This window comes from Ictidomys tridecemlineatus, chromosome 6 (assembly GCF_052094955.1).
Source record: "Ictidomys tridecemlineatus isolate mIctTri1 chromosome 6, mIctTri1.hap1, whole genome shotgun sequence".
NCBI classification, from domain to species: domain Eukaryota; kingdom Metazoa; phylum Chordata; class Mammalia; order Rodentia; family Sciuridae; genus Ictidomys; species Ictidomys tridecemlineatus.
Genome location: NC_135482.1, coordinates 19,514,613 through 19,538,087, shown reverse-complemented (window position 1 = coordinate 19,538,087; position 23,475 = coordinate 19,514,613). Strand labels below are relative to the sequence as shown.

The window sequence follows — 23,475 nt, the reverse complement described above, 5'->3', positions numbered from 1 at the left end:
AATTCACAGAATAGACTATTTCCAGAATATGAGTCTTTTGGGTAATTTTACAAATACAGTTGTATTTTCCAAGTTTAACACTGAATGGTAGTCATTTTTTTAATTATTAGAAAAAAAACACTATGCACTATGTTTTTGAGAATAAGTGGGGATATTTGCCATAGGAACATTTGTTTCTTAAGAATATTTGTATTAAATTACTGAAATCCTGTTAAGGAAGGATTTTACACTATCAAGGGAAGAGGGCAACTACAGATGTCTGTAAATCTATGACAGTTTTGTATGACCCACATGAGTATCTCATCAACCTTTGTGCAGAACAGGAGGTTGCTATGAATTACCTATAGTAGGGTTAGATTAGGGATTTTTGTTTACACATGGTGATCATTTCCCAAGTCTGGATATGATTAAAAGTTTGGGCTCTTGAGTCAGATTAGATGATGAATCTGCCTCTATTACTTCCTGGCTATCTAATTTTGAACTAGATACCTAATTACTGTAAACTTCAATACATTAATCCCTTATATGGTTGTTTTGAGGATTAAATAGAACACTGTATTTTAAAGTAGTTGACAGAGTAATTAGGATGTTTAATAAGTGTTTGATATTGCTACTAAATGATATCTATCATATAAGGCAGGCTAACTATGATCTCTCATGAAGTGATAGTGAACAGGGATCTAGCTGACAGCTTTTTAATTCTGAGTTTTATGTAAAGGATACATATGGTTAAGAAGACTTATTCTAGGGCTGGGGTTGTGGCTCAGTGGTAAAGCGCTTGCCTAGAATGTGTGAGGCACTGGGTTCAATTCTCAGCATCACATATATATAAATAAAGGTCCATCGATAACTAATAAAAATATTTTTTAAAAAATACTTATTCTGGTCAGATAGAACTCAAGCTTAAAAAGAGTCTGTGTTCAAATACTAACTCTACCCCTTATTATGTGACCTTGGATAAGATGTTTAGCCTCCTAAGAATTTGTTTTCTTCACCTTTAAAATGGACATAATAATAGGCCCTGTCTCAAATTTATTTGAAGATTAAATACAGTATGTACAATGCTTAAAATGGCAAATGGTATAGTAAGCACCTACTCAATATTAGCTTAGAACAAGCAAAAAGTGACAATCCCAGCTCTACCTATGTGACTATAGGCAAATGACTTTACATCTGGGATCCTCAGTTTCCATAACTGTAAAATGAGGGTGAAAATAAATGGTTATACCTCACACAGGCTGGAGAAAATTTAGTATAAAGGCTCCAGTATCAGAATACTTGGATTTAAACAACTTACTTGGCTGTGTTACCTTGGGTTTGTCTCTTAACCTGTCTGAAGATAACAGCACATTATTGATCTGAGAGATAAATGTATTACCATAAATAGAAAGCATACAGAATAGTGTCAAAACAGACAAAATGTGTTAAATAAATGTTAGCTACTATTATTATAAGGATACAGTTCAAATTAAATGAAATAAACTATTTAAATGCCTGCTGTGATCTGAATATGTCTTTTCCAAAACTCATGTATTGTCAAGGGCCTAGGGATCCTGAGGGCCCCTCCCTCGGGGGATGGGATTAAGGGCTTTTTAAAAGAGGTTCACTTAGGGTCTTGTGCCTTTTGCCTTCTATCACATGAGATCTTGACATTCCTCCTCCTAAGGATATAACCCTCACCAGATAACCAAATCCTCCAGGGCCTTGGTCTTAAACTTTCCAGTCTGCAGAACTACAAAAAAATAAATCTCTGTTCTTTTACAAATTACCCAGCCTGTGGTAGTTTGTGATAGCAGCACAAAACTGAGATAGTATCTAGTAATACTTATTATGCTATTACCTATATATTACTGTATTATTAATTATCTAAGCTGTTTTCAGCTGCACCAAGGGGCTTATTTCCCTTCAAATAGAAAATAATTTCAATTGGCCTCTGTTTTCCCATGTTTCTGTGTCTGTGGCAACAATTCTCTGACTATGGTCCACAATTTTACTTTTATTCACAAAGACACCAATGCCTGACGGGACTACATTTCTTACTTCCTAAGTCACTTATAGTGGCCTTTACTGGGTGCTGCATACCTCTGAATGAAATGGGGAATCATATATTTCTGTCAAGCATATTAGGCCCACTTAACCAAATTTCAAGATATAGGAGTCTGTGAAATAAAGGTTGGTAGCCTTCATATTGGCTACTTTATGATCTAAATGATTGCATGCAAATGATTGCTAGGTGTCAGCTATAGAGAGAAAGAAATATCTGGTTAAAAGAAAAATGGAAAGGCTGGGGTTGTAGCTCAATGGTATAGTGCTTGTTTTAGAATGTTTGAGGTACTGGGTTCAATCCTTAGCACCACATAACAATAAATTAATAAAACAAAGGTATTGCGTCCATTTAGAACTAAAAAAAAAAAAAGAAGAAGAAATGGAATAACCAATAGAAATACATAACCAATAGAAAAACATAACATAGATATAACCAATAGAAATATGTCTGTATAAATAAAATGACTCTTTTGGGGAGGATATAATTAATAGTTATTGCATGTAAATGAAAATATTTGACTATAATTTTGATTCTAAGATTTGTTTATACATAAGAACTGTTAAAATGTGTTGTTTTACCTTTTTCCAAAAATAAATGACTGTCACTTCCATCACTTTCTAACAACTGTTCTTCCAAAATCATGCTATCAAGTGAAATGGTGTCCAGTGAGATTTGTGAGGAACTTCTTTTCATGTTCTTATAAGAAACACAGAGTGGAGCCAGGTTGGATGGCAAACGTTCCTTAGGCTTTCCACTGTTATTAATAGAAAATTAGTATACATGATAGTTACATTACTTTATAAATATATGAAAACCACTTGTAAGTCACAAATAAAACCAATGCACTTCATGTATATAATAGAGAAAAATAAAAGTATCACACTTAGAGTGAAGAATTCTACCTTAAAAATACTTCTAACAAAATTAAAATATATGCATAGTATCCACAAGTTTTTAAATTATATTTAAATGTGTAATAAGCTCAAAGGGTTCTCATCTTTAGAAAAATCTATTTTCTGATAACTAACAATATTACATTTTGTCAAGAGATTTTCTGCCCCAAAACAAAATATACACACATACACATACACTCAGCAAAACAAAAATCTCCCAAAATTCCAACATTGTTACCTTAAAGATGACTGTGATTTAAGGGTCTTAACTGTGGGTGCCTCTTCTTTTTCCAGGTTCTCAGAGAATGAAACTGCTTCTGAAAGCAAGTCTTCAGCTTTAAAGACTGACTCTATGGTATCATATCCTTTAGTAGTTAAGCTATTTGAAAGAACAGTTTGATTACCATCGTTATCAAATGACAGCATATTTGAGTCTTCTCTGGAGTTTAAGACACTACTTGAACTTACACAAGATAAATCTTTTCTTTCAATTATTTCTGATTCAATTTCTCCTGAACTCTTATGAACAAGTCCACTGCTTTCATCTTCACTTATTTTGCCTAAATGTTTATCTGATAAATAGTCCAGAAAAGAAGTACCTTTTTGTAGATTTGTATCACTAGCTGATTTAAAAAGCAAAGGATCCTTTAAAGGAACATGGCTAAGGTCGACACTCATAGATCTGTTATCTGACATATGATTAACAGTTACTCTTCTATTTTGATTTATACCACTACTAACTTGTTTTCTTTTTGAAGACAAAAATTCTCCATTTTCTGCAGGCAAATAATCTGGAACAATTGGGCTCACACTTTCAGAAATAGGAGACTTCATAGTATTTGCATGATCCACTGGATGTAGTAAAAGAGCCAATTCTGCACTTCTAAGTAAAATTCCAATGCAAATGGATGTCTGACTAGCAGGACTGCCAGTCACAGCTTCTACATCTTTCCTTAAATTATCTGAAAGCAGAATAAGTGAATCATGTAGGAAAAGCAGGAGTAGATACTGGTAGTGATTGATCTGCATGCTGACATGTTTGTGAATGTGAACCAGGACATGAATATCTGCATCCAATGATGAAGAAGAACATCTTAAAAATGTATCTGATGAAGGAGGTTTCTGACTACCATTTGTCAAGGGCTCAGACTCTGTACTATAATACTCCTTCAAGAGCTTTTTCCGCTTCAGTCGGCCAGCCAGATCACTAGATTCACTTTGTGATGTATTTAGAGATACTTGATTACAAGCTTGCAGCTCTTTTTGTGACTCTGCATATTTTGTTGGTTGACAAATCCAGATGGATAAAGGGAAAGAGTCTACAAAACTTATTGGTCGTCCTTTTCCACTTTTCATTCCTTCATAATCTACCCAAAATTGAGAAAAGTAAACAGCCCAAACATCCATGGCAGCGGAAGTTTTAAGAGTGTATTTATTCAATTTGGGGATAATATTTCCTTTATAGACTTCATGCATCTTAGTATCCTGTTCATGAGCGTGTCTCTGAAAAATTGGATGTAGAAGACTAAAACTGTCACAAGATTTGGGGAAGCTAGTATATGTTTTACTAAAAAAATCACAATCTTTGAAGTCTTGAAACAAAGCTTCTAGATCAGAATGTCGACAGTTTGGACAGTGCCTTGTATTTGTGGCGATCATTTCAGAACTCTGAATAGAAACTGCATGTGGTTGATCTTGATGACATTCAGATTTCATTTCAGAAGGAATGACAAACTAGAAGGGAAAAAAAGTAATCTAGTTCAATTTACAAACCCATATATTTTGAAAATAAAATAATCAAGAACACAACTTAGACTACAAATTCTTTTTCTGGACATTTTCCCACCCCAAAAAAAGGTCTTTCCTATCTAGATGTTAAACACTAATTCGCTACCTTTCAGGTATCTTTATAAAAGGTATTTATGTGATTGGCCACTGAGAAGAGACCAACATTCTTTAAAAAGAAAAAAACTGTTGTGGGGTTGTGGCTCAGAGGTAGAGCACTTGGCTAGCGCGTTGTGAGGCACTGGCTTTGATCCTCAGTACCACATACAAATAATTAATAAATAAATAGAGAGATAGATAAATAAATAGAACAAAGATGTTGTGTCGAACTATAACCAAAACATAAATTAAAAAAATAAAAGAAAACGTGAGTTAATAATGTATATAGAACATATATTTCACACAAAATAAACCACAAAAATGAAAAAAATACAATGGAATTAAATCATTATTACAAAATGTTTACATATCCTGAGTATACAGAAAAAGTACCAAATGTGAAAAGGGTATATTTTTCTACTAAGATACTTCAAATACAGATGTTTTGGAAGAGGGCTGAAGAATGAATGAAATGACTATATAGATATCTTTAGAATCAATTTTTTGAAAGAAAACTATTAAGAAAATAAACTTAAGAGGACAGGTTAAACTATTTATTAAAATAATTCTCAAGGGTTAACTAAATCCAGTCTTCAAAATATACCTATCAGAGAGGTAAAAGTGACTTGTTTCAGTACTACTCATACTCATAAAATGTAAAGACATTATATAATTCCGACTAAAAAGTAAAAAATAAAAACCGGGCACAGTGGCACATTCCTGTAATCCTAGCGGTTGAGGAGGCTGAGGCAGGAGGATCACGAGTTCAAAGTCAGCCTCAGCAAAAGTTGCAAAGCAACTCAGTGAGACCCTGTCTCTAAATAAAATACAAAATAGGGCTGGGGATGTGACTCAGTGGCTGAGTGCCCAAGTTCAATCCCCAGTACCCCCCCCAAAAATTAATAATAATTTAAAGGTCATAAAACATACCCTTATTGGTTAAATTACATAAGATCTTTGAGACAATCTTTTCCACAGTGCAATTTTTAAGTATTATATAATTTTAAAGAGCAGAGATTAAAGGTATATAAATTTAGTTTATTAGCAACAGACCTAGAAACTGATAATTTCATCATGTATAAGTCCATTTATTAAACTATACTAGCTGGGATATTTTTTTCTCTCTTTCCTTTAAAACATAAATATTTATACAATTCAGATTTCCAGCTACTTGGCTATTTAAAAATGTTATTTCTTGGCTATCTTGGGAAATTAATAACAAAATAAGTGTGAAAAATAAAAACTCATAATTTAAAAGCTTCATTATATAATTTATATTTCTTAGAAAAAAATTTTATCAGCTCTGAGGTGATAAAAAGTGACTAATTTAAATCTTACTTCTATAACTCACTTTCAAATGGATGGAAATTAGAGAAAGATTTTTAAAATTCCTGAAAAATACACTAACTTGGGGGAAAAAAAAGCAGTCCCTTAAAACTTCTATGACTAAGAATCAAAATTAAATCTGAAATTTCATAATGTTTACATCTGTACATACATCTTATACCCTGGCAATTATAAAGCTGCCAAATTTTCTTTCATAAAAATGGTTTTGTTCTTACAGTCACTTATTTATATAATACCTTTAGCATTAAGCCATCAACTCGAATATCAACATGTTCATCAGATTTTGAATTGTCATTCAACTTGTAAACTGCCATGAATTGATTAAGACTCTGTTTTAAATCCAACAAAAACTGATTTAACCATAGAATGCTTCTTTCATCCACAGTAAACTGTAATGCATTCAGCTGGCTATAAAGGTTGGGAGATGGAACTGCAAAAAAGAAATAAATAATAATATCTTAGATCATATTAATAAGCAGACAGGTTTAAACGTTCCTTAATAAAAGAAAAGAAATTTTAACACACTTTATTTGCTCTTAAAATAAGGCAAGGCATAAAGGAGCATGCCTGTAATACTAGCAGCTGGGGAGGCTAAGGCAGGAAGATCACAAGTCCAAAGCCAGCCTCAGCAACATAGTGAGGCCCTAAGAAACATAGGAAGATTCTGTCTCAAAATAAAAAATAAAAATGATGGGAATGTAGCTCAATGGTTACGCAACCCTGGGTTCAATCCCTGATACCAAAAAAGAAAAAGAAATTGAGATGTTATATATAAAATTAGGGGAATATGTAAAGGAAATCAAACACAGACAAAAACATGTCTATATGCTTTACTAACTGAAAAAAATACATAACTTAATCTAAAACATTTAAATACCAATACTAACTGACTGAACCACTAGAGCATCCTAAAATTAAAAGTACAAATAGGAAATGCTATTTAGATTTCTTTCTCTAAAGTTATATTTACAAAGAAGCAAACTTCTAAAAATATTACCATTTTGATGTAGAATCACATTAAAGCTGTGGTCTTCAATGACATTTCTAGGAGGACTTTACTGTCTGACTCTTAATCCGAACCCTTTCAATCTAATGAAAAATTTCCCATGAAAGTGGCAAACTAGGCAGAACTCCTTGAGAATTGGAAACATGCATGGTTTTATTGCCCATTTTAATCAAGTTTTAGAATAAATTCTTGAGGTTAAGTAAAACTCAGGTTATCTTTTGAGTATTTAAATAAATACAGTCTTTTTCATAGATCTCCCAAAATAAACTAACATGTACAATTAAAAGATATATCACTTTCTAAAATCTACATCTATTTCTATCATCAAAGCTATTCATTTAGTGTTTCAAAACAGCATGGTGAAGATTGATTGATTGATTGATTAGATATTGATGGACCTTTTTTATTTTATTCACTTATTTATATGTGGTACTGAGAATCAAACCAGTGCTTCACACATGCTAGGCAAGCGCTCCACCACTGAGCCACAACCCCAGCTAGTGAAGATCTTTTATTCTAAAAATTCTAATATATTTGCTTCTACCAAAGCTGAAAGTATGCATATCTAAAACTTTCAGATCAAATTTATTTAAGGAAAATAAATCCACAGTGTGGGAAACCTGAAGACAAAGAATATTGTAACAATGTCTTACATATGACTATTTTGCTTACATTATTCATTCTCTTTCCTTTAGCAAAGATTCAATGAATGTCAACTACTTTCTGTGCATTACCCTAAATAGGATACAAAAATAATATAGCATGATTTGTTTCCTTCAAAAAACCACTCATGGGCTGGAGTTGTAGCTCAGTGGTATAGTGCTTGCCTCGCACCCATGAGGCCCTGGGTTTAATCCTTAGTACCACATAAAAATAAATAAATAAATAAAAATAAAGATATTGTGTCATCTACAACTAATAAAAAATAATTTTAAAAAAGCACTCATACATACATGAGACAGATATGAGACCCAAAAAAGATATAATTCAAGTCTTTCAAAGATGTACAATGTGATATGGAAATGCTTGTCTTTGGGAGCAGAGAAAGGAAGTAGGGTACTGAAGAGATTGTATCACGTTCTGGAAGGGAAGAAAGGATAGGAAATATCAATGTTCAGATTGTGTGATTGATGATAGTAGCCAAAGAGAATACTAGAGAACTCATACCCAAGGCTATAACAAAGAAACAATGCACAAGGCTGAGGAAGGAACCCACTACACTGAACAGCAGGAAGGGGGGGGGGGTCTTTATAAAACAGATCCCTTTGTAGATGAAAAGAAATCTTTTTGGATTGGGGGAATCTTCTGCAGTGCTAGAGATCAAATGCAGGGTCTTACACATGCTAGGCAAGGGTTTTACCACTGAGTACATCCCTAGCCGTAGAGATGCGTAAAATGAGTTTGTAGAAACCTTGAATATGCCCATGTTATTAAGGGAAAAGGGCAGGGTATAAATTAAATATGTAAAAGAAACACATACATTAAAAAGAGAATGAACACTGTACTTAATAGGTTGAATTATAGTTCCCCCTCCCAAATTCCTATGTTGAAGTTCCTGACCCCCAGTACCTGAGAATTAGGGCAAAATGAGTTCATATGGGTAGACCCTAGTCCAACATGACTGATGTCCTTGTAAGAGAAGATATCAGGACAGACACACATTGTGGGAAGTCCATGTGAAGACAGATATCTACAAGCCAAGAAGAGAAGCCTCAGAAAAAAATTACCCTTGATCTCTCTGACTTCTATCATCTAGAACTGTGAGAAATTGTTGTTTAAGCCACATACTCTATGGTATTTATTACACAAAGATATGAATATATTTAGGTTTTAGCAGAAGTCTCTAATTATAGGCTTATTGACATCTTTTTATTTTTGACATTTTCCTTTTTAAATGTAATGAGTCTATTCTACTTTCACAATGGTAAAAAATAATATTCTTTTTAAAAAGTTAGATTGCTTAATACTGTTTAAAATAGAGATCAAGTAACTTGAGAATTGCAAACTGACTCCCACATACAGGTGTTCAATATTTATTTTCGTCTATGTTTGAAAATTTCCACATTAAATTTAAAAAGTTAAACATAACCTAGAAATTTTACTACCAAGTATGTAGGGGCTAGGATTTAAAATGCTAGAAAAGAATTTTGTAATTGTTTAGTTTTAGAAAACAATGTACAAATTAGAGAATGGAATTATAATTCCTTTGGTACAACCTAACAAAGTAAGTATTTTACTTTTTTTTTTTTCCCTTGGGTAGTGTTACAGGGATTGAAGCCAGGGGTACTTTATCATTGAGGTATATCCCTAGTTCTTTTCAAATTTTTTTTGAGACAGGGCCTTGAACTTGTGATTCTCTTGCCGATGCCTCCTAAGCTGCTAGGATTATAGGCATGTGCCACTGTACCTGGCTTGGAGTTACACCTTGAAAGAAAAGTCAAAAACTGTTTTTCTCTGATAACACAACTTATTTAATCTTTTTTCAACATATTTTCTCTATTACTTTCTTAGTTGAAAATAATGGAAAAAGTACAACATAAACAAAGGTAAACTTTCAGTTTGAAGGACTCAAGAGGATGAGACAACAGCATAGAATTTTAATATTCAAAGAACACAAAAGTGTAATCATTTTAACTTTAGGAAGTCAAGCTAACTTACAACCAAAATTCAATAATTCAAGGTTTCTAATAAAATGTAAGTACCAAAAGTTACCCCAAAGTATGCATCTGGACATTTTAAAACAGCCAAAAAACTGTCTACAGGACAACTTCAATTTTTGATTTTTCAATAAAATGGAGTTTTATATAGCTGACATACAAATAAGAGTTTTCCAAAAGAAAAAAAATGACCTTATTCTACAAAATAACCTAACATTCATTCACTCTTCAATTAACCAATAGCCCTTAAGCTGAGTCAAACTTCAGGGATAAAAATTAGTTATGAATACCACAAGATTTTTGCAATCAAGGATGCCACAAAAGTAATGAGGGTAAAGTATACACAAACAAATAATAATAACATGAATGTTATGTTATATATTCCAAACAAAGATTAAAAGAGTAAAAAGCAGTTAACTGTTTTCACATTTATAGAAAAAAAAAATTAGCCAAAAAAACTTACCATATAATGTTCAAATAATTACAAAATAAGAAATACTTACTTGGAAAATCCTTTCCATCTGGATAGTAATATTCTGTGAATTCTATATACACAGCTGACATTTCTTGTGGAAGATACAGAGATTTTTTATTGCAGGAAATCATACTTTTGGGGGAAGAACGACATTGTTCTGCTGTAGAGACCTGGAAAAAATAATTGTTGTTAAAATCACATTAAATAAAGTCATTTCCAAAGAATTTGAACTTGAACATCACTTTCATAGACTTTAAAAGCTAACACCAGTAATTTTTCAATAGGTAAATGCCAATGCAAAATGTATTATTTATTTAACTTCACATCAAATTATTTTTAAGTAATGCCAATTATTAAGAAAACTCTATAATCAATTACAAAATTGATAAGGATGCCCCTGAGTTCAATCCCCAGAACAAGGGGTGGGAGGGAATTCCTTGTAAAATTATTACTTTGAGCCTTAAGATAGGAGCTAGGAAAATAATAATGATGATATACAATTAGATAATATACGTAAATGGCAGAGTCAGGATGGAGATCCAAGACCTCAAGGTCAGAATGCTTCTGCACTATGTTCGTTCGTTCTTTCTTTTGGTACTGGTGATTGAACTCAGGGGCACTCAACCACTGAGCCACATCCCCAGTCCTGTTTTGTATTTTATTTAGAGACAGGGTCTCATTGAGTTGCTTAGCTGAGGCTGGCTTTGAATCCTCCTGCCTCAGCCTCCTAAGCCATGGGATTACAGATGTATCCTACCATGCCCAGACCAGTATGTTCTTTATAATAGTTTTTCACTATAAATTCTCCATTATTATGAAAAATAATAGAGCCATATAAAGAGTTTCAGTTTATGGTCATGAAAATATTCTGGAGTTGTACAACAATGTGAATTTATTTAATGATGATTCATTTTAAATTTAAAAATAGATATAATGGTAAATTTTGTTACTTTTTAAACAAAAGAATTAATTTAAAATAATACAACTATAAACAGTTCTGTCAAATAGTTTGATCTCTTAAATTATGTTCTTAAAGGACTATTATAGTTTGGGCTTCCAAGGCTTATGCATTAAAGACTTGGTCATCAGCTGGTGGTTTTCTCTATCTCTATCTGTATCTCTCAATGTGCTGGTTACATTTTTTTCATTCTCCCCAAAGAGCTAATTTTCAATTACATCAAAAAAATGCAGATGGGTGTGGTGGCATATGTCTTTAATATTAGCCTCAGGAAACTAAGGTAGGAAGGTTGCAAATTCAAGGCCTGCCATAAAATTAAAAAGTAAAATTATGGGCTGGGTGTAGCTCAGTGTTAGAGTAACCCCTGGGTTCAATCCTCAGAACCAGCAGGGGAAAATGTATATGTTAATTTCCCCAAAGTTCAATCAATAGAGTTTTACTGATATATTTATTTATTTATGTGGGCTTAGTTGGCACAGAAAGTGGTGCACCTTGTCATTCAACAAATGTGTATATTCCTTATATGAAGTGGAATACTTTTTCCATGGATAATGTTTCCGCTTGCAATAATCTTTTGTTTACATACTTCATGAATAATTCTATAATTCAAGACTTTCTCTACATAAATAGAAACAAATCCTTCTCGATTATGTGTCAACTTTTTTTTGGGGGGTTGGGTCAGGTGGTACCAGGGATTGAACACAGGGGTGATCTAACACTGAACTCATCCCCAGCCCTTTTTATTTTATTTTCAGACAGCATCTGGCTAAATTGCTCAGGCTGGCCTTGAACTGACAATCCTCTTATCTCAGCCTCTCAGGTCACTGAGATTATAGGTATGTGCTTGCTACTAGACCCAGCTCAACTTACTTTAATAAAGAATAGCTTATTCTTCTTTCCTCTAATGTTTAAAAGTTATTTACTTTCTACTACTAACTTGATTTGTTTTGGCTATGTTTGTGTTGGGGTTTCCTTCTCTTTTAATCATTTGAGATTATGGGTAGTTCCTCTCCCTCACTTTCCAATGGATTCACTTAAATCTTAAAATTTAAGTCTACTTTTAATAAACAGAATTATATAATAAGAATATTTTTAAAAAGCATAAATTGCAAAATGAGAAAATAACTGTTAATGAGGATTTCTCAAATGGCATTACTGACATACTGGAGCCAGATCAATTTTAGCACCACTGGTCTTCGACCACTAGATGTCAGCAGCATTCCTTTACAATTGTGACAATCAAAAGCACCTTCAAAAACTGCCGAAGTGACCTAGGGGACAAAAACTGGCTCAGATTGAGAACCAATGAGTTTACAAATGAAAACTTTTCAGACAAAGCAATAGGCTCATCAATATAAACCAGAATACAAATGATTGCACAAATATAAAATCTGTCAGGCTGTTTCTAAAAAATAGGAAACATATTCTACTTTGTTGTTTTCAAGGATTGTGATATTAGACCATATTGTGATTATAACCTGAATAAAACTTGTCAATATAAATGTGACAGGGTTATTAGCTATAAAATTCTTTTTAGGGTTGGGGTTGTAGCTCAGTGGTTGAGCACTTGTCTCGCATGCATGAGGCACCACATAAAAAAATAAATAAATATTTTTTTAAAAAAACTAAATAAAATAAAGGTATTTGTCCATCTACAACTAAAAATATTTTTTAGGGGCCAGGATTATGGCTCAGTAGTAAACTGCTAGCCTAGCACATGTGAGGCTCTGGGTTTGATTCTCAGCACCACATAAAAATGAAATAAAGGTTATTGTGTACACCTATAACTAAAACAAATATTTTCATACTATGGCCAATACTTAATAGTCCAATAAAGTGAAAAGGGCATTTTAATTTCTATCACAAAGACCACTGTGTATTAAGAAATTTGACCTCTAACTGGGGATGGTGGTACACACCTGTAATCCCAGCAATTTAGGAGGCTGAGGCAGGAGGACTGCAAATTCAAAGACAGCCTCAGCAACTTAGTGAGGCTCTAAGCAACTTAGTGAGACCCTGTCCCATAATAAAACATAAAAGGAACTCAGAAGTTGAACACCCCTGGGTTCAATCCCTAGTACCAAAAACAAAAAAGCAAAAAATAAAACAAGGAAATTAGACCTCCAAAGAGAGTCTGGCCTTTGTCCTTGCTCCTAAAATATAACAAGAAATATAATTTCCTATTCCCGGTGGGCAACTAACAGTTCATGCAAAGAAGATGACCACACTTGATAGCAATTACTTGTGTTTAGAGGAGAGGCGGCTATGGGTGATCTGCTATTAGTCCATTTTATGAGTGGGTTTGACTACATGGGCAATACTTCATGTATTTTATTACACAACTGTACTGGGAAGCTAATACATTCTTAGAACAAGCACGTTTCAAATTTAGAAGTCTTCCAGGCTGCCCTAAGCATCTTTTCCTATGGTTAGTTTTAATTTATATTCTTTCTATATGATAAGCATAATAGATCACAGTGAGGTTTTTTGAGTCTTTTTAATCAATTGTTGAACCTGAGAGTAGTTTCAGGAAATGCCCAAACTTGGTATCAAAGTCTTGAGCAGCACTGGCAGTTTCAAGTACTTAACTTCACAGTTTGGCTAATTATAGATAACTATTTAAATTAAAATTAATAAATTGATATTTTCTATACCATCTAATTTGGCCATTTCACAAAACTGGTCAAGATTTTTTTAAATATTTTTTTTTTTTAGTTGTTGATAGACCTTTATTTTATTTATATGTGGTGCTGAGAATCGAACCCAGTGCCTTACACTTGCCAGGCAAGTACACTCCCACTGAGCCATAGCCCCAGCCCCCAAGATGTTTTTAAATAAAATATTGGCATTAGTTATTAGAGTTCATTATGTGAATATTGTAAGTGTCTATGAAAAAACCTAAGTTAAAAAGTAAAACATACCTGGTATATATTGAAATCTGCAAGTCTTACCACAACAGAACTTGACATAAGTTTAGCTTTTGAGTGTTGAGATAATACCGATGATGTTCTAGAAGTCCCTTTCAGTGTGGACTCCTTCTCTATGAGAATCAAAAACTCCTTTTAAATTATTTAATAAATTATTTTTAATAGTATTCTTCTATTAGTAAGACTAGAAGCGTAAGTGAACAGTAATTTCTCAAACAAGAAAATATTTGTGGAAATACTTTACAAATCATGAAGTAACAAAGATATGTAAGTTTCTATGTTAACTATTCATTTTCAAACAGGAATCATATTTATATTACATTTAAGTCACTCTTCTACAATATTAAAAATGAAAGATCTACCAGTCATTTAAGTGTTTAAAAAATTCTATCTGGGTATTACTTTTATTTTTATATTATCCGTTTCTTATTCTTACAAGTGCTTTGGTTCACAAGCCTATGTTGGTTTCAATGAAGGATGAACAATTTTTAAATATTAATTAGAAATAATACTTATTTACAGAAAATATTATGTACACACTAATTTCCCCAAACACACACATACACACACAAACACACACACACAATTAGGGAGATGCTATAATGTTGTTATAGGTAAAATACCTGTTTGTGTGTGCTGGGGAGAGGCATGTGTTGGGGATTTAGGAGGTGAACCTACATTATGATCTTTCACAGCCTGTATAAGCATTTCAACGTTGCACTCAAATTCATGTAACAACTCATTGGCCCATCCATTTTTTGTTTTGGTTGCATCACTAAAATACATCCAATGATTACAACTATCTCCTGTAAAATGAAAAACAAATATTTCACAATGCATAATTTTCATTTATTCTACAACAGCCTCTTCCCAATGAAATTTAGTCATTTTCTCAAGGGAATCTTTATTCTCCATCCAAATTTACAGACTTTACCTGCTACTTCTCTAAAAAGAAAGATATTTAGAATAGAGGGAAAGAGTGTTAAAAGTAAATGATCTGGAGGGATTTCTATCTAGAACCCATTCTTAGTAGAAGAGCACTCAAAAAAGTTTCAATTCAAAGTCACGGGATTGGTCAATTTTCAGTAGATGCTCAATATTCTGGCAAATCTCCACTGAGCAGAATCCCAGAAAAATGCTATGAAAAATAATTTCAGCCAGGCACAGTGGCACATGCCTATAACCCCAGCAGCTCAGGAGGCTGAGGCAGGAGTATAACAATTCAAAGCCAGCCTCAGCAACTTAGAGAGGTCCTAAACAACTTAGTAAGACCCTGCCTCAAAATTTAAAAAAAGAAAAAATTTAAAAAGGGCTGATGATGTGGCTCAGTGGTTAAGTGCCCCTAGGTTCAATCCCTGGTACTAAAAAATAAATTAAATATAATTTTAAATATTTATTAAGTGACTAACAATAATCAGTAAAATCAATAAGCTAATGATTGTTTAGAAATTAACAGAATTTCATGTTAAAAAATGAATAGAATTTCTCACCATGGACATCAGTCATAACGATATATGTTTTTTGGAAGGAAATTACAAACCCAGGACTATTGGGTTGTGATACAGAAAGTAAGAAAATAATATGCACTTATAAAGAGTAAGAAAATCTACTCTGGCTAAAAGTTTTATCTTCCAAAATGTGAACAATTTCTACAGTTAAAAGACTTTAGGTGATGATAATAAGTAACTTACTTACTAGAATAGAATATAAGACAAAGCCCTTCAAAAGAATATCAAAACAAATAACAGAACCTTTAAATTCTGTCAGGAACTGATACAGAAATAATAAACATTGGTAGGTAGAAACATAAATATTAAATTTTACTGTATTTTTTAAATTCTGGAAAATTCATTATAAATTTTTTATTTATGTAAATTATAAAACCAAAAAAGCTACATTCTACCAAAAGACAGAAATAGGTGCTAAGTTATATTACTTAATCTGGCTATAAATTATAAATAACCATATTGGTTTTAGTTTTATATTATTTGAGAGAAAAGAACCTATCAACATTTGATTAAGAAGCCTATTAAATCTCATTTATTGATGAAATTTAGAAAATATAGAAAAGTAAAATCAAGTACCTAGAGTCCTACATATAACATAAATATAGTTTTTAAAAATTCAAGGGGTAGGCATGTAGCTCAGTTGTAAAGTGCTTGCCTTAGCATGCATGAGGTCTTGGACTATATCCCTAGCAAGGGGGAAAAAATTCAAAATATTGATTAGTTACTTGCTTTTGTTACAACTAATAAAGTAACACAAATACATATCTGCTGTATTCTGACAAACTGTCAATTTCTAACAATTATACTTTACAATAATCTATAGGAACTTCAATAGAAAATATATGAATATATTCTATGACAACTATTTTTTTTGGTAAAATACTGCTAGGAGAAAAATAGTAAAGGTCTCTTGATCTCTTTTCTCCTTAAGAAATTAAGACCCCCCCCCAAAAAAAAATTTTTTAATTAATTAGCCATGTATATTTAAAGCAAGATTTACATATTTTAAAGAAATTATTATACACACCTGCTTTATGATATGGATAATAATCTATGGTTAGCTGGGTAAAAGAGAGTTGCATAGCACCTCCAGTAATACGTCTGTTAGACTCTGTGAGAATAAAAAGACAAAATTGAGAGAAAGAAATATTAATCAAATAAAGGAAAAAATTAACCATATAAAATCTATACCATAATTAGATTTCATGAAGTAAAATCCATTTCTCTTTTACCATGGCTAACACATTACAAATTTTAGAAAATGCAATCCAATCTACTAAGTGTTCACTGAATCCCTACTATTTGCTAAGCGCTGGCCTAAAAAGGATAAAAGAATAGTAACTAAACCTCCTAAGTGCTTATAGGTACTAGGAGCAGAACTCCCTAACCATATGCAAAGCACTGTTTTCAATAAGTATACCTAAAGAGGTATACTTATTCATTTCATTTTCATAACAACCCCATGAGAGAGATACCATTATTATGCCCATTTTCTAGATAAAGAAACTAAAGAACAAGGGGGATTATGAAGCCAGAATTAAAGACAGGCAGATAGGCAAGGGTGGGTCAAATCCAGAAAATGGAGGCCACTGTGAGTCCAGTTTGGGCCCAGTAAATTGGAAACCATCCCTTGTGGGATTTAAATGTTAATTCCTTCAGAGCCCTTCCTCCACCCTTATCAAGATAACCTGACCCTGTTCCAACCTATTGCTAAGGTAACTTGTCTCAGGAATTGTCCCTCCCAACAGGGAGTTAGAGTTATAAAAGTTATTAATTAATATGTCCTTCATTGCCTTCCCCCATCCATCTGTACCTTTTGGCCATCCCACAAGAGCATCTCCTGGGTCTATTCACATACACAGAAAGGAGGGAGATAATGGGGAAGAGGGCAGGAAAACAAAACAAATCTAGGATGTATAAAAGAGGCAGAATACTCTCAGTTCTTGGGACACCAGGATACCAGCTATGAGCCTCTTCTCCCTCCCAGGAGAAGTCTATATTACCTTTTTAAAATAAACCCTGCCAGGGGCGGTGGCACATGCCTATAATCCCAGCAACTCGCCTGTATTCCCAGTAGCTCAGGAGGCTGAGGCAGGAGGATGAAGAGTTCAGAGCTAGCCTCAGTAAACGCGCTGAGAAACTCAGTGAGACCCTGTCTGTGGCTCAGTGGTCAAGTGCCCCTGAATTCAATACCCAATACTCAAAAATAAAATAAAATAAACCCTGCTTTATATGCTTGCCTCAGTGTGCTTCTCTAATGTTATACTTCAACATGTGAGGAAGCAGGACTTTTAATCGGCTACATCAATAATAGGCCAAGATTACAAAACTAGTTAAGCAAAGAGCTGGGATTTGAACTCAGGAAATATTTTTTTTTTAATTTTTTTTTTTTAAAGAGAGAGTGATAGAGGGAGAGAGAGAGAGAGAGAGAGAATTTTTAATATTTATTTTTTAGTTATCGGCGGACACAACATCTTTGTTGGTATGTGGTGCTGAGGATCGAACTCGGGCCGCACGCATGCCAGGCGAGCGCACTACCACTTGAGCCACATCCCCAGCCCAAACTCAGGAAATATTAATCATTTCATCACACCATTTTACCTATTACCAAAGAGGAAACTGAGTCAATCAGATTAGGTAAATTATCTAAAGTAACATAGCTAGAGTATGATCAAAAGTAGATCATAAATTGGTATAATTCCAAAATAAAAATTAAATTTGGATCCAGACATGGTGGTGCACATCTGTAATCCTAGCTACTTGAGGGCTGAGGCAGAAGGATCTCAAATTCCAGACCAGCCTGGGCAATTTGGGGAGATACTATCTCAAAATAAAAATAAGAAAAGGAGATACTATCTCAAAATAAAAATAAGAAAGCTGGAGCTACAGCTTGATGGTAGAAATCTTGCCTCAAACATTTGAGGCCCTGGGTTCAATACCCAGCACCAAAGGAAAAAAAGTCAAATTTTAAAACAGCATGGGTAAATCAACTAGTAGTAAAGAAAATACAAGCTAAAATATAGCTATTGTATATACTCTTTATGATCTGTTAACTCCAATCTATCTCAATTAGTAGAATTTTTAATGTAGATTCACAATCCCTCACCTAAAATCTATGGAACTAGAAGTTTCAGAATTCAGAAATTTTTAGATTTTATGAAATTAATATAGAATAAACAATGTGTATCATATAATACTCCCAGTAGTTTCTGAGGCAGTACTAAGCAATAACAAATAGTAATTCTACAGCATAACTTAATATTTCCACTACATGGGTAAAATTAAGATAAAAAAATAACATGTTGGTTAGGTCAGGTTTTGTCACATTTCAGAACCTTTTGAATAGCTAATAGCAGAAGTGACTACAGACTTGTACAGTTCAAGAGATATGTGGCAGTGGGGTTTTCCCCCTAAATAAAATCATTCAGCTATGAGGGAATAATAAAGAGTAAGGAATGTAAAAGTGTTTAGAAAATATTTTCTGAAAAAGAAAGAAAACCTTTTAAAAAAATTCTAGTTATGCATAAACACAATATCTTTATTTTGTTTACTTATTTTTACATGGTGCTGAGGATTGGACCCAGTGCAAGCATTCGGCCACTGAGCCACAGCTCCAGCCCAAGAAAGAAAATATTTTCTAAGAAAAAAATGCTTAGTACTTTACTTTGACTACCTCATTTTGTTACTTTGGTTTGCTTTAATTCTTCTAGATTTTCCTTTCAAATCACTAAAGCAGAAGATGACTACCTATAAGCCAAATGCTACAAAAGTAGAAAAGGAAAAGACAAGTCCCTCTGAAAATCTTACTTTAGCTTTGTCCCTCCATCCTTTTATCTGATAGCCAATTCCTGGCTGCCTTGTCCGATGAACAAAGAGTACTACTGTTAAGTATCCAAGGTTTTCACTTTCTTAGCTTTAAAACATCCAAAGCAATAGTTTTCTTGGATATAGATTCTGATTCAGATCTGAGGCACATGAGTCAAATATCTGTATTTTTAAAAGATCTTCAGCTTGATTCTAATGTCCACCAAAGTCTGAGAAACACTGTGCTTGAAGTAAGCCCACCTGCTGAACTCCCTGAACACTAGTGGACATCTGATAGTGAAACAGGAAGGTCCAGCATTTCACCATGAGTATAATTTGTTAAACAATCAGTTTTGTAGACAATTTTATAAAAGTCAAAACCATCTGAAATAAGTAGATTTTATTACCTTTTTCTTTCGAATGAATATCATCACATATGTGTAGATCTAGGTGAGAAATCACTAAATGATGGGAAGTTTCTTTAACATCAAAATCATTGAACAGTTTAACAATTGCATCATTTAGATCAGGCGCATTTGATGTCTGTGGTGTCTTTACTTGCTGGGTAGATGGGGTTATTGTAGAGCTCTTAAAAAAAAGATTCAAAACTACATCATCACCAAATAACATATGTGAACTTGCACAAATAATCAAACCTAAGTATTTTCAGTAATGAAGACATGAAAAATAACAATATATTTTCTTTTGAATCCTTAATTCAGTTTCCCTAAAATATTTTCTGAATTATATAAAACTAAAAATTTAAACACTGGAGAACTATACGCAATTTGAGTATGAACCCAATATTTAAGTAAATATTTGAATTATTATAGCTAGATATTTATGGCCCTCATTTTAGAAAATAGTAACTATTAAAAGAAGTGAATTTGGGCAGGGGATGTGGCTCAAGTGGTAGCGCGCTCGCCTGGCATGCGTGCGGCCCGGGTTTGATCCTCAGTACCACATACAAACAAAGATGTTGTGTCCGCCGAAAACTAAAAAATAAATACTAAAATTCATTCTCTCTCTCTCTCTCTCTCTCAAAAAAAAAAAAAAAAATTCCTTTGGCTCCTAGATGCCTCTAGGAAAATATTCAAATTCCTCAACATACATATTTAATAGAAAAATTTTCTATGCTACAGGCCAATGGTCCATTCATCAAATTTTTAAAATCAGGTTCACCTGGAGAATTCCTAAGTGAACCACTAGATATATATTATATATTTGGTATGGTGATATAAAGTTCAGCATCAATTCTATATCTACGTATATGTTCTTATATCTATAAACTCACATAAGTAGGTAAACTAGAATGAAAGGAATTTGGGGTGCTGGGTCTATAGCTCATTGGTAGAGTGCCCGTCTCGCATGTGTGAGGCACTGGGCTCGATACTCAGCACCACATAAAAATAAATAAAGATACTATGTCCAAGTACAACTAAAATATATTTGAAAAGAAAAAAGAAAAAAAAAGAAATAAATTTTGTTTTAGCATTGTGACTAGAGTATTTAAACAATTTTGAGGGGCTGGGGATGTGGCTCAAGCGGTAGCGCGCTCGCCTGGCATGCATGCGGCCTGGGTTCGATCCTCAGCACCACATACAAACAAAGATGTTGTGTCCATCGAAAACTAAAAAAAATAAATATTAAAATTCTCTCTCTCTCTCTCTCTCTCTTAAAAAATAAATAAATAAACAATTTTGAGTTAGGTACCAAATGTGAGCTATCCCATAAAGTTATTTCTATAGTCTAATAGCTGAAAATTATTAGATCCTCCTACCAATTGCTCAAAACAAACAAAAAACACAAATCACTTTATTTGTTACACTGTCATTAGAATCATAAGCAGCATTTCAAAATGCCTATCTTTCTTGTTCCCAGAGGATTTTTTTTTCACCCTTCCTTCCTAGAATAATCCATCTTAGATGGAGGCTGAGTAGAAAGAATGCCTTTCCTTTATAAAGTAGGATGACAGCAATTATGGAAAGGGAGAATCAGTTTGACACGTAAAAATACGTATATTCGCAGCCAGGTCAAATATTTTTAAAAGTACATACTTACGTGGAAAGTATGAAACTCAATTTCCTTAAAACATAAAACTTGGAAAGTTGTTAATATATCCTCAGAGGCATGTATACCTCACTCCAAAAATACTGCTCTGGCAATAACAAACTCCTCATCTGATCAGAAAATCCCATGTTCTTTAATAATACCATACTTTTATAGATTCTACAGTCTCTTCTGAAATACCTTTCTTTACTGTTGCAATCTCATTAATCTCTTTGTAAAACTTTTCCAAAAATCAAACAGTTAATTAAAACTTTCTATATTCTTCTATGCCTTCCCTCCTTATTTCTGCACCTGGACATTTATGTTAAATTACAATATTTGTTTATATGTCATTCCCTCATTATATTTTGAGGTCTTTGAGAGCAGAGGCAGACACTATTTACTTTCACATTGCAATGTTTACCTCTCTGTACCTTATGACATACCAGGCAGGCAGCAAACAACACCAATTTGATAGTCAACGAAAGCCTAAATTATATGCTATTCTCTTATACCAAGCCAGATCAACAAAAGGTCACATAACTAAGATCTATCACTCTGTTTCCCAAAAGTAGTGTCATAGATGTATGATTTTATAATATTCTACATATTTTTACTAAGAGTAGATATAAAAATTCATTTGGGCTTTTAATAAAATTATCAAAGACACTACCCAATGGAGTTTTCCATGTCCCTTCCTTCTACAAAGATCTTCATGTATTAGCACAAATTTAATACGAGGAAAGTCTAGAAAACATTTTTCTCTTTACACAAACCAATAATACTTATAATTTTTAAGAAAATGATATTTAAATAAATCGTTGGGGATTTTGTTTTGGCATGGCAGTACTGGGAACTGGACTCAGGGACACTCTAACACTGAATTACATCTCCAGTCCTTTTTATTTTTTTATTTTGAAACAAGTGCTCTCTAAGTTATTGAGGCAGGCCTCAAACTTGCAATCCTCCTGCCTCAGCCTCCTAAGTAGCTGGGATTATAGGAGTGTGCTTATTTCCTAGTTTTTTGCTCCCAGCTGTTAGAAACCTCTAACAGAAGTTTGTTTTCAACTTCAGCAATTCCCCATAGTTAGTTCTCTGTGGAATCAATTCTCCCATACCCTCTCTTGTTTATAATTATCTAAGTTTTATTCCATCATCTTCTGTTACTTTAGAAGTTTTAAAACTGTATTTTAATTTCCTGAAAAGTGATATACACCAAATACTTTTATGTCATCAATAACTCCAGTGCTCAATACAGAGCTCCAAACAAATAAGCATAATATACAGAATAGTAATATTTACTGTTATCATATAGATATGTATATAAAATTATTGTAAGATATCTGAATAAAGAAGATTCTTGGTCTCAATCTTACAATCCATTTCCTATAAAGAAAATAGCAACTAATCATTCTGATATTTTAAACTATTTATATGTAAAGTAAGTCTTTTCTTGTTAATTTATAGCATACCTGGGTAGGTTCAGGAGCCATACTCTTCCTTTGTTCTGTTGATTTTTCTATTGCTTCACTTAGAGATTTTGCATATTGTACCATAGCCTTCAACTGGGAATCCGTCAAAACCCATAATAAATCATCCAGTATTAGAACTAACTTTGTTGCTATGACATTACAGTCCTTTAACTGTCAGAAAAAAAGATTTATAAAATTAAGCCAAGAATAAAACGTACAATACACTTACAGTTTTTTTAAAAAGCTAAGTTTTTTAATTGAATTAAATATAGATATGAATACTTCTTTCATTTAACAAATATTTACTGAGTTCCTATAATATAGAAGGAATATCTCCTAGGGCCAGAGCTAACAGTGGTAACAAAAGACTGACAAATTCCTGTACCTTAACAATACAAGTTCTATAGAACTTACATAAACACATTTATAATTAATAAATCACCCAATT

General features: G+C 33.1%; 1 protein-coding gene across 4 annotated transcripts in view; it reads right to left on the bottom strand.

Annotated features, from left to right (window-relative positions):
* The window catches only part of Bltp3b (bridge-like lipid transfer protein family member 3B), an 81,623-nt gene that overhangs the window by 20,175 nt on the left and 37,973 nt on the right, over positions 1-23,475 (bottom strand). For 3 of the 4 annotated variants that reach the window (XM_005322380.4, XM_040279532.2, XM_013357304.4), the window contains 9 exons: positions 23,028-23,198; positions 19,914-20,094; positions 16,730-16,813; positions 14,818-15,000; positions 14,189-14,307; positions 10,338-10,479; positions 6,408-6,601; positions 3,179-4,674; positions 2,626-2,801 (listed from right to left, as the gene is read on the bottom strand). In XM_005322380.4, the coding sequence (XP_005322437.1) occupies positions 2,626-2,801; positions 3,179-4,674; positions 6,408-6,601; positions 10,338-10,479; positions 14,189-14,307; positions 14,818-15,000; positions 16,730-16,813; positions 19,914-20,094; positions 23,028-23,198 (2,746 nt within the window). Of the gene's footprint in view, positions 1-2,625; positions 2,802-3,178; positions 4,675-6,407; positions 6,602-8,746; positions 8,868-10,337; positions 10,480-14,188; positions 14,308-14,817; positions 15,001-16,729; positions 16,814-19,913; positions 20,095-23,027; positions 23,199-23,475 lie in introns of those variants that run through there. The other variant, XM_021724489.3, reaches the window with a different exon arrangement.